At 41.6% G+C, this 12,742-nt stretch overlaps 1 protein-coding gene across 1 annotated transcript; it reads right to left on the reverse strand.

The window, feature by feature from the left end:
- Window positions 1–3,925: 3,925 nt before the first annotated feature.
- Window positions 3,926–8,577, reverse strand: LOC137278658 (cartilage matrix protein-like). Its single transcript, XM_067811160.1, has 7 exons — window positions 8,195–8,577; window positions 7,854–7,881; window positions 7,495–7,581; window positions 6,253–6,816; window positions 5,951–5,986; window positions 5,210–5,740; window positions 3,926–4,991 (listed from the first exon to the last, which is right to left on the reverse strand). Exons 1-7 carry the CDS (start codon window positions 8,231–8,233, stop codon window positions 4,984–4,986), a joined length of 1,293 nt encoding a protein of 430 aa, XP_067667261.1. The 5' UTR covers window positions 8,234–8,577; the 3' UTR covers window positions 3,926–4,983.
- Between the last annotated feature and the right edge of the window lie 4,165 nt (window positions 8,578–12,742).

Below are 12,742 nucleotides of genomic sequence, written 5' to 3' on the forward strand. Positions count from 1 at the left end.
TGACGATGTACCTCTGTTGTTACACAGCTGGGCGGGAGCATTTTACACTTGAAGCGTCTATAAAATCTTCCCTGCAGCGCTTCATCATACAAATGTATGAAGCGCCAACAAATATGCCAACCAACAGGAACTTTATTTTGCGTTCACGTGAACTGAGTGTCCTCTCTTTGACCGCTGTGCTAGATATATCAACCTGTATGGCAACATCAGTCAGACTCACACTGTACATACGGTGGTAATGTCCCCCGCTTTAAGCACTACACCAGATACATCAGCATGTTGGAGACTGTAGATGTCGAGATTCGAACCCATGCTTTTGGCGTGTGAAATTAACACCACTTATACAGTATGCAGGTTTTGTTAAGACATGTGTCAGTCTGAGTGGTATGGAGACACGTGATCATGATTGTCAAGGTGTCATATACATGTATAGGTCAGACTTGGGTGGAGGTGGGGGTTCTGGGTGTTGCACACTGGCCCAGAGTGAATCTAATTCTTCCGGTAAACGGTTTCGTAGTAAATATGTCTATAGAACATAACAGGACAAAAAAATATTTAACATGATGCAAAATTCTTGTATTCTCAAGACATCTGGTGAGGGCCAGTTCTGAGAACAGTCCCCTGATATGTTCCGCTGAAGAGGACGGTTGCAGTGTGTTGTCGAGGGCAACAAATGAGTTCCTGGTGCAACTGTTTTATGCTTTAGCTCAAAGAAAGTGAGCATGGGTCTGAATACCGTAAGATAAAACAAATACGAGAGTGCAAGATTTGTAAACCGAGAATGACCCTTACATTACTTGTGTATCTGCTGGCTACAAGAGTCTCCATGAGACTCCATTACACGAAGAACGACAACGACTCTCTTGCAGTAAACGTCCTTTCTTTTCGACCAGTATTCAAACACCCCCGGCTCTGGCGTCCATGTTTCGTCCCTTCTGAGGTACAGTGGTGGATATTCTCACCACTTAGTCCATTGTGTTCGAGACAAGTATCTCTTACTATAACTTCCCATCGCTGTTGCAAAATTCAAGGCCTTTGTGAAGCCTTCATGCAGACTTGAAGACGACGTACCAAACTCAGGACACCAGGTGTCCGTGTCTGGTGCACTTCCATATTCTGACTTGTACTGTCTCACAAGGTTGGATATTGCCAAACGTACGCATTGCGATATGTGTTGGTGTACTGCAATATGTATTGCAATATATTGTGAATGTATAAGGTAACACATGGTTAAGGAAATGACATTACTGTTTCCTTTCATTTGAAACAGTGCCACTGGTAACTGTCAGGACTCCGATGCCATTGTACTAGAGATCAGTTGAAAATCATTCTAAATTTGAAGGCTTCGCTCTAAAGTTTGGAACTCGAGAAAAGACGTCTGCAGCGAAGTCTCCCATTTTTGGTTTGTATATCCCTGCAACTGTTGCCGGTACCAATGTATTTTTTATTTATTTACATGGTTTAAAGGTAACGTAAATTCAATTAAATGACCACTGAACATTCTCAAAACTATAAATGTGAAAAAATATAAAGAAATAGATAATTACGAAACTTACCCGATCGTATCGTTTGAACGGGTGTACCTGATCTATATCGCATTGTGATTTTCGAATTGCAATATATCGGTTATACAGCTATTATCGCCCACCGCTACTATCTTCCCGTGAAGGAACATAATGCTTTGCATGTAGAGAAGGATGTGGTCTTCTATTTGATGAACACCTAGTGTCTCCAATAGTTCACAGTGTTCCGTAAACACACAATACGAACATACCTATGATGCAGTTGAAATTGTACTTTGGCCTCTGATTTCTTTGGAGAACGAAATTCTCTTTTACGCGCATATTCAAATCATCGTGGGTGGCGACGATTTCCTGGGGCAACATCACACACTTATCACAACACACGACCATTAATGAGAGGCCCGGGAACCAGGATGACACTTATCATTCTTGATTATTCCCATGAGTCACATAGGGCTATAGTAACCTCTACAAATCATATCAGTGGGCGATACACTTACTGTCCAACCCCAAAGTTGACAATACCACTAGTGCAGCTGTGCTCAAAATGGTTCAGTCGAGAATATTTCATACGAAAATGCTTTGGGAAAGTATTGTGGTTGCAACACATACGACAGAAATATTCCTCTAACTATGTATGCGTACTGCACCTCCGGTATCGAGGGCATCACCTCCGGTACGTACAGCCACGATGTTTCCTGCACTGCGTGCACTGCGAGTGACACATATTAATCACTGGTTTCGTCAACTGACCGAGTAACTGGAATTTGTATAGTCCGATAACTGTTACACACGAAAGGACAAAAGAAAGTACACACTTCACAGCTGGATTTGACCCAAACACCCTCAATGCATCCAAATTATTAATAGGCTGAAGGGGTGGTGGGGTACCCTAGTGGTTAAAGCGTTCGCTCGCTCAGTTTTAGACAATGTGCTGGATAGTAAAGCTAATGATAAATGTACAAACCATGGACAGGACTTCGATTTTATGTCGGTATATACAACTTGCTGGATTAGGACAGATGCCGGTTTTGACAGCTTCCATTGTAAATATTGTTAATGAACTGCCGTCTTGGTACTTGTATTACCTCACCTTGTTCCCATGTGTTTGTGGTAATCTTGGACATCCTTGAATTTCCATCTGCACGTTAATATGTGTTTGTGGCAAGCAGCACGTCACAGCGCGTTTCTAACACCCCATATCTTTCTACAGACGTAGAAAACGTTGTGTTGGTTTTGTGTTGTGGCTACCAAGATGCGCAGCTGTAGGTGTATCAAGTACGTGACGTGGCATGACAGTAGATCACATCGCGGTTAGCGACAGCTACATTGTCTACAAGAACCAAGCTGGGACGATGAATCCCACGGAGACTCGACATGCTTCAGTTCAATGACCTTGGCCTCCTTGATGCCCAGGTATCTACCTATATGTGCATATGTAAGTGCTTATCTTTGATGTGCTCCCAGCGGACAGGTAGTATTTCTCAGACTCTCGTCTCAAGTCGTTAATTACAGGTGTGGCCTTGACAGTAATTCAGGTAAACATGCTGTCATTCTATGGGGTTGCATGTAGACAGCACGCCGTCCTAGAAACCCGACATATGCCTTCGTAAACTAGACGTTCCTGTTTATTTCCAGGATGATATTTTTTTTAATTTTATAGGACCACTACAACGAAAATCAACGTTTCGTATGATTTGGAATAACCGCGACAAGAAGGCAACTCCTCCCGTTTGGCACAGCATAGTCGTATGTTTAACGTAAGTCTGTAATACGGCAACTGTCCTGTTACCTGAGGACACCTGGCCAACCTAGGACCAGTCGTAGACTGTACGCAAGATGAACCTTTCACTGCGTGAAATTGGACTTAAGTCATTGGAATAACTCCTTACTATACGCTCACCTACTGAATACCCATCCATCACATGGGCCGATATCGGTAGCTAGTTGTACCGACACAACTGGTTAGAACAGTCCTCCTTGACAGGGAGTCTGGAGCTGTGCGCGTTATCCTGTGTTGTGTGCATGGTGTATTGTGTGCTGTCTGTAGAATTCTGTCTCTGGTGATTGCTGTGGGGCTTTTCCTGTGGTGCCTGTAGGAGTTGTGGTCCAGATTCGTGTTCAGGCAGGTACACATGTATCTTTGGTGCCTATGTACGACGTTCCAGAAATGAATGTAAGAAGTGGATGTCGATACTAAGACAATAACACGTTCATAATCGGCTGTCTCACGCTGAGAGTCGGAGCCAAAGGATATACCGGTCGTGTGTATATCAAGAGAGGAATACACGGCACTTTAACATGCGTAATCTGAAGCCTTTAGAAACATGTCCAACACTACATGAACAGAGAGCACCCGTGTCTTCGGTGCTTGCTTAAAAATAAACAAACATGTCAATGTATTCAAGTGGATTCAAGATTTATTAAATTGAATAAGTTAGATTTACATGGAATACATTCATGGAATTCGTTCGAAACCATTGAGAGACACAGGCACATTTGATGACACAGCGCACAGAACTTCCGATTTCACAGAGACTTATGTACATTAAATAAACACTCACACATTCAGTTACACAATCAGTCACATATTCATTCACAAAGCACATCACACATGCACCAGGAGAGCCTCTGAAGACAACATCATTGCCAATGTCGCCTAAAGGCGTTTTCATTCGTTTACCATTGCTGCATTCACATTTTCGCCTTATAAATACAGTATAAAAGTACAAAATATGAGACAAGACTGATGAAATGGACGGAAAGCGCTCATTCTCTATTGCACTGCCCTTTAACAAGGTGCCTCGGACGCTGCGGCGCGTCATTGCGCCGGATGATGAAATGAGAATTATAGAAATATTGAGAAAACTGCTCAATTTCAAAAGCTAACCAATAGTGGCTTATAGAATATCCCGGTGTGGTCCACATTAAAGCTCACAGTGTTATCATTGAATCAACATTGTGTTTGTGTACGTGCAAAACCTCGCAATGTCCACTTTAATACAAAGGCCAACACCGAGTCTACCATAATATGTCTGTGTTACAAAAGTAACCAAAATACCAGCTCAAAACGAGTGATAACCTCAACAACGTCCAGGATTGCTTCTCTGGAAATGACTAGACTGGTTCCTGAGGGGATTCCTTACATCGCCGCGCATGACTACATCAGATCTGATTACCACACTGTCTTTGGCATCATTGTCATTGTCCGAAATGACGTCACATCGAATGCGAATTGCATCGTCGTCGCCACGCAACAGTATCCTTGACTGCGATGGTGGACTGTGCCATTATGTCCACAGTTTGGATGCGACTGGTTCAACCGAACTTGCGGTCCCTATCAAGGTTTGGCAGTGAATGTGTAGTCTGTGATGGATTCATCGGTGAAAGGAGATGTCCTGAGTGTTTACTTGGAACTGTAAAGTGTGTAGGTGATTCGGATTTCATCGTAGATCGGTTTTCACAAACCTGGAAGCAAATGTCACATGATTAGTAACAATGTCGCAATCATTGGGGTTTTTTTTATAAATTACTCATTTTTACACAAAATATACCTTTTCCTTTTATTTATGGAGGGAAGGGGTGTGATGGGATTTTTAAAAAAAAAAAAAGAAGAAGAAGGCTGTTTCAGTACAAACGTGAATGTTGCAGTTTACAATGTCTCTCGTCATTGATGAAACACATACCTTTGCAGAGCGATGTCAAAACGTCCTCTTTTGAGATTTCCAGTTCGCCGTAGCTGGGGACAATGATTATGTTGTCAATTCCGTTACTGATAAGTTTTAGGTCGCTCTTGTTGTAATCATCGCCAATGTATACAACATAAGTGTCGATCTTCCTGAATTTATTCCGCTTCGCCTCTTTCAGTACTGCAGGAGTTATGTGAACGTTAGAATCCATGAACACCACAGCTGTCTTTTGTACGGATTGTCTCCCTTTAGTCAACGCTTTCCTCGCTCGACGTAAGACGTCACTAAAATCAGGAAAGGCAACTCTGTTCATTTCATGTTCTGTCTCCCTGACATCTGTGAGCTTGTTGCTAAGGATGCCGGTTGGTACTGGGCGATTGAGGAGAAGGGCGGTTTTGAGGTTATCACTGTGGTCAAAGTCGCTGAACAGACTATCGATAAAGGCGAGGATGCGTTTTGATTTGACAGCTCCGACGTGAAGGTGATCTACAGCGAACACCATGTCCACTTTCCGTCTCGGGCTGCAAGCTGAACAAGAACACAAGAAACAGTTCATTAGTTTCCATTATGGATGAGAATATCATTGAATTAGGAAATGCATTAATATAGCATGAAGATTTATGTACTATGTATAGCCATGGTGTGCTTTATTACCTTGAACCGCACGGATTGCTAGACAATTGGCTAGACAACATAAAGTGTTATACAAACAAACAATGCTCTAAAAATATGACATACCTGCCACGGGCTCCATAGCTGGAGGATGGATCTGATCTGTTAAACACACAAAGGTAATTACATGAGTTTTTATAACCATGAGTACTAATTCAAATGATGACATTGCAAAATGCTAATTCCTCTAAAAGGTATCCTCCCATGCTACACAATATGACAGAAGCAACACTACAATTAGCATACCTCGAGGGCACGGACCGAGTTGTTTACTCCCTACCAGGTATATTGAAATCTACCCATGCATCAAAGGAAAATACAGAGCCGGTTCTGTCATGCATGTCCTGATAGTTTGTTGTAATACTTACAATCACATTCGTGAATCCTCAGCAGCCTGATCAAGGGGTCGATGATGTTGTAGTCGTCGGAACTGAAGACGAAGTCACTAGCTGGGTTAGAGGCTATTCCTGTCAGCTCGGACTTGTCCCACCTTCCGCCTAGATTGACCGTGAACACATAGACTCCCGTCTTTTTTAGCAGTCTGGCCTCAATCCTTGTTGCCATGGCGTTGTGAGAAAATCCGTTGGTCATGAAGATGACAACATGGGCCACGCTCTGTCTCGCGACGGCTGGGGCGAAAGCAGTTCGTCTGAGATAGTCCAGCGTCTTCGCATGGTCTCTTTGGCCTCCGACCCTGGGTGTAATGTCGATGGCTTTCTGGAAATCATGAGGGTTTTTGTAACTGCCGAGTTGGATTGCAGTCAAAGAGTTACTTCCGGAGGAAATTACCCCAAGTCTGACGGTATTCTGGCCCAGATAAAACAGAGACGACAGCTCTTTGAAGTAACGCTTTTGAAGATCGATCTCCTCCTGGGTGACATCACGTGACGTATCCATGACAAGATAGATATCGGCGGGCTTTCCTCCACAACCTGAAAACAAACGATACCGTATTACACACACTGACAGTTCGTGGTATATTGGCATAGTTCCTTTACATCTGTACATATGCGTCTTAAAGATCGCTTTCATCTGGCTACAGCTGATTCCTGCAACTGCACCAATATAAAGGAATCGGGTTGTTCTTTACTCAGTTTGAAAGGCCAGCGACTTCATCCATTTAGGTTATTGACCATACTGCTGCCAGCGACTGACTTCCCTCACCTAATGTTACCTTAAGATATAAGGTAAAACTCTGACATCTGAGCTAAGTGAGATTATAAAGTAGAATATTTTGTGGACAACAACGTCTTTTTTTATATGATGCGACCTTTCGGTGTGGATTCTTATACCGTTGTCAAGCATGAGTGAGATGAGTGGGTGGGTATCAATCAGATCAAAGATCTGAGATAAAAGGGTTCAATATTAATAAAATGAGGGGTAAAACCCATTTTGCCCGAAACAAATCAGAGAACTATATAGAACTGATGAATAAACTATGACGTCCTACTGCTTGTCTGATGTTTTCCTTTGAAAATATACATTTGTTTTTCTTCGAACTCAAACATCCATAACCGCTGGTTTTACTCTGGATAGATAAATGAATACTGTGTTGTCACATGCCAACATCATTCAAACTAAACACTAGACGCCGCTGTTGCTCAACTTACCTCTCGGTACGCGGTCACCATGGTCATCGTCGGCGAAGTTCCCAAACCAGCCGTGGTGATCGCTTTGCATAAGGAAGTCGTCATAATCTAGAGCCAAAAAAATCAAGGTTTATAAATAGCAATTCAATACATACCCCATTCGTCTCCACCTTAATAAATAGTTTCTATATTTAGACAGCCTTTATGTTTGGCCTCGACTGGAATGTGTAATATTCATGTATAACATGACTACTAACTGAACGCCGCTGAATCACATACAGTGATGTTGCGACATAGGGTTTAATTTGTTTAGATTGAAATATGTAGATGATAAAACAAACAGAATAGTTAACGGAAACTTTAAAAAGTTCAGGACTTACCTAATGCTTTTGCTGAGCTTGCTGTCACCTGAAACATAAGGGATGACACAGTAGTGGATAGCACGTGTACAGGTGTAATAATTCATGTCATTACCTGTAACGATTCATGTCATTAACTGTAACAATTCATGTCATCAACAGTCGCGGAATTTACAACCTAACACAGGAAAGGAATGTGAAATATTTCCCGTCAGCTGGGAGGCATGTTCACGTGGGTGTCGTTACCTGAAGAAATAGTTAGATATATTATATTACCGACACAGAGACAAACAGCAAGATTTAGTATCTGAACTATTCACATCACCTACAACACACAACACATGACAGTTCGTCATACTCACCATGCAGGCGCACACAACTACTGCGAGAATGTGTTCCATTTTGAATAAGCGGCTCACTAGTATAGCTTGTAAAGAATGTAATCTCGTTCCGCTAGGGGTGTATCTCGTGTCCTGTGTCTAGCGTTGTCACAGTAAGAATGACTTGGATAGACTCGGCCTTGTATTTATGTAGGACGCCGGTCCAATGGTTTCCCGTAAGGCGGGGCCTGCTAGGCGGCCACGCACTTGGCTAACAGTTTACATCACACACTACCGAGCAGTAGTAGCAAGTCCTAATATGGCAGTTCCGTATCCGTTATCCATGGCAACCAGGAGTGATGCTCGCCAATGGGATTGCCGCCTAAATTTCTCAGACATGAAACTTTCATTCATAAGCCTGGAACGGAAACCAGAATCGGAAAATAGACTTTGAGCTTACAGTTTGCCCGAGTTCCTGGCTTACAAGTCGTTAAACAATTGGTTATATTTAGAATTAAGCCGCAATTTCATTCCTCTGCGCACTTAAAATTCCAATCTGCAACCACTGTAACGACGTTAACTATCTCCACTGACGACATCACCACACTTCACCACCCTGCACATATTGTTGTCGCATGGGTAGATAGATGGTATATCAACCGATAAACAGCTGACAGTCGAGTGATTCTTATGATGTGACTTCCTATTATTGGCAGCAAGTTTAACAGCTCACAGACCATTATTCCGAACTATATGCTCAGACAATATATAAATATCTTTGTTGAGCATTTGACAACACAACATTTTATGAGGACGGGTTTCAAGCGTGCTTAAAGGGGGAAATATTTTCACATCGCGTATTATGTCATGCTTGAAATCTTTCCCATGAGTTTTAAATAAGCAAACCAAATAGTTACCCGTAATTCTTACAGTCAAACTGCCGTGTTCAACCTGCTTGACGAGACAGTCAAACACTTATACCTTATATATGTTCTATATTCGCACATGTGTTCGATTCACAGTCTGAAAGGTTTTGTTTTAGAGCCTGTTTTCAAATTCCATTAATATTTGCAACGAACACAGGCCTCCTTTTGCGTATTGCAATTCCTTTATTAAAACCAAACCCTAAAAGAAGTTTGTAATTTTCAAAGTGAAAAATCATGTTAGAAAGCTTTCATTAGGTGACAGAAGAATACACTGTTTTCATCCAAGTACTATAATTTCTTCGTATGCTTTTCACCCATATTACATGGTTTTATCCTGTACTGTTACATGTGTGTTGTTTCAACTTCTTTGAGTGGCATTTTAGAAGCTGGGAAATACTCTCGTAATAAAGAAGTTGTACTCTCATAATAATGATGTTGTACTCTTGTAATAGAGACGTTGTTATCCATAAAGTCTGACAACTTTGTGTGTTGTTTTCTTTTGTCTTCTGCCGTCGTTATAATTGGGAACCAGAACCTCATTCAAGATAGGCTAAGTTGGTCCATAACAAAGTGAACAATGTAGGAAAGCACGCAGGCTCCGCGAATCTACGTGGGTGCTTCAAGTGGGAACGTTTCATTTCAATTATTTGTAGTGAGAATTGTCTGAAAACAAATGATACTGGTCAATTTAGATCAGGTGTGATTGTTGGTAGATTACGAGCATTAAGAAATGTCTAGTGTTAAGGTCTAATGACTATCACACTCTACACTGTTGCACTGCCACAACTTAATTCTCCAACTAACTGCGTCTACCCATTATGTCCATACTGTGTCAATGGCTCTTTGGGAGTAGGTCGTTAGTATTGATTCTAAGGTGTGAAGTGCCACCGTTTAATCCGCAACTACAACGTTAATCCGCCCTAATCCCAGTGCCACCGAGCCCGCTCGAGGGGTTTTAGAGCACGGACGCGAAAGGCCTATCTAACGGTAAAGAAAATTCCATTGTTTTATATCAGGATCAAGCGGATGATTGCCTTAGAACTATAAAACAAGTACTAATTACTAGAAACAATATACTTAAGTAGCACTATAGGACTTTCTCAGAATCCTTCATCACTAACGACAGATTTCAGAAGATATCTAGAGCTCGCCAACAATTAGTTGTCGCTAGGAATGAGTTGATTCTTTAGAACTTGATTTTGTTGTATGAATGAATACCTAGGAAACCCGGGATGAAGCCAGACATACTCCAGGCATACAAACATACAGTTTAGCATTCACGTGCGAAGGGTCTGAGGCAGTATATATTCATACAGGTAAATTGATAGAGATTATTCCAAATCTGTTTTAGAGGGCGTGCCCCATTTTGAGTAATCCGAACAGATACCCGTTATCAAAACACAGCCAACTATAACCTACATTTCATTAGGCGTAGTCCACGTGCCACCTGTGTTGGCTTGCCACCCCCCTATGATCAAATCCCAATTCGCTTGACATCATATGATAAAGCAATATTTGAATTGGAAATAACTATCATTATACGACAAGTGAATATATGCAAGGCGGTATGTCGGGTGCGCTGGTACGTCCTTGTTCAGTACTGTCTTCGTCAAAGCGTTATTCATTTTTGTTATATTCTCCATGACAAGGCAATATTTGGTTATTTTAATAAGTGGCGATGCGCGTTTTTACACAATGCAGGTGTTGAATGGGAGGTCGTTTAGTGTGCACCCAGGGGATGTCATGACAGCGTGTAATTGACAACACACACGTGGTGCTAGCTCACACGTCAGACACACAACACGCTCCTCTTGTCCTCCATTAGAGATGGTAGTGTTACTATCCTGTGGCACACTGTAGACAGTTTAATATTTTACTGTTCCCCTTGTCCTCCATTAGAGACGGTAGTGTTACTATCTTGTGGCACACTGTAGACAGTTTAATATTTTACTGTTCCCCTTGTCCTCCATTAGAGATGGTAGTGTTACTATCCTGTGGCACACTGTAGACAGTTTATTTTTTTACTGTTCCCCTTGTCCTCCATTAGAGATGGTAGTGTTACTATCCTGTGGCACACTGTAGACAGTTTAATATTTTACTATTGTGAAATTACACCCATTTCCCGAGTATATTTTACTGGTAACTTTTCTGTTTGTTCCAAATTAATGATAGATCAGGTAATGATTTCACATGTATCTAACTGACTAGTTATCTAACGCCCTCTTTAAAGCTGATATTATCATTCTAGTTGAAGTGTGAATGGGTGACATTTTATTGCCCGAAACTATGCACATGCAACCAAAGATCACTCACACGAATAATAACTTAAGCGCTCCGTAAGAATACACCCAGATGCGATTACACACAAATGTGTGTTATTTCCTGTCGGTGATGTTGTACACCGTGTATTTAGTTTTTTTCCCTCTGTTAACAGTTTGATAGATGGATTGGCATAAGTTGTTTCCGACCGACCAGTCTGGACAGTGTGGGAGACGAGAAACCCCCTATACTTCGCATAATCCCGTCGTGTGACGCCTACTCACAACGTTAGCCATGGCGGCAGCGTTACTGTTGCTGCAGTGTCCATGATGCACACAGAGAAGTATTCTATACTCCCACCTACTGACATATAACTGAAATTACCTCATAGAACAGTTACGCCCCGGGCAGTATTAAGAACAAAGTAGATATGAGAACATAACTGTCGGAACGTGTCTCGTTTCTTCATAATTACACTTCAGAACAGGCAACTGAGTTCATATAGACGTGATGACAAAAGAACACTGTTGCTGATTGTTGTGTTTTAGACAATGCTGCTATACACGGGAAACAATGACTCAACGTTATTCTGATTAAAGTCACGAGTTACTACTGTTATTATGCATCTGGTGCATGTATAAATGTTAGGGTCCGGTTACTCATTTGGCGGATGGTCACACTGTATGTAATGTATATTTATGAATATTTTTACAACACTGATACAGATTGGCTGGGTGCATGTGAATTATACTTGGGTCAAGGGAAAGTGGCATTTATAATGCCTTTCCATTTAAAAACAGTTTAATCTGTAATAAAGCAAGGCCTTTCAAAATAACCTGTGCGAAATAATCAGAATTTGAAGTTTCGTTTGCATATAATATAGCATATATAGTTATAAACACTATTTTCTCAATTTGAAGAGTGAATTCAAAATATTCAACAATATAAAAGAATATGTAGTTTCTATAGACTCAAATAAAAAATAACAGCATGACATCGTTTACTAAATATCTCCCTGGCGAGGTGGGTAACAGTGCACTGAAAACACTCTGTTTATTCCCCTAGCAATACGCTGAAGTGGGTATGTGGATCCATCTAGACGGGTTCCATGAGGATGGAGAGTAGTCATTCCGGTGTACAAGCTCCCCGCATCGCAGATTGCAACATCTGACGTCACTCGGTTTCGCTAGTTATAAAGTGGGTTGGACATTAGCTTTGATGTACTTGGGTTTGTACTCATTGTTTAAAAGAGAAACAGAAGCTGTCTCCGCCCTCAACAAACTTACCCCAGACATTTTCTCAAACGTAATCGCTACACACATACAACATCGGCACGTGAATATCTCTGTACATAAGGAAGCACGACAATAAGATGTGACGTCACGGTGTCATTCAGGGCGGGTGG

This window comes from Haliotis asinina, chromosome 3 (genome assembly GCF_037392515.1).
Source record: "Haliotis asinina isolate JCU_RB_2024 chromosome 3, JCU_Hal_asi_v2, whole genome shotgun sequence".
Lineage (NCBI taxonomy): Eukaryota > Metazoa > Mollusca > Gastropoda > Lepetellida > Haliotidae > Haliotis > Haliotis asinina.

Bases quoted from the DNA above. Each gene is read 5' to 3' on its own strand.
- LOC137278658 (XM_067811160.1), bottom strand. From the start codon at position 8,233: ATGGAACACATTCTCGCAGTAGTTGTGTGCGCCTGCATG. The intron at 7,582-7,853 runs GTAAGTCCTGAA...TTTTGGCTCTAG, and splicing joins AAGCTCAGCAAAAGCATTAG to ATTATGACGACTTCCTTATG. The intron at 5,987-6,252 runs GTAAGTATTACA...TGTGTTTAACAG, and splicing joins GAGGATTCACGAATGTGATT to ATCAGATCCATCCTCCAGCT.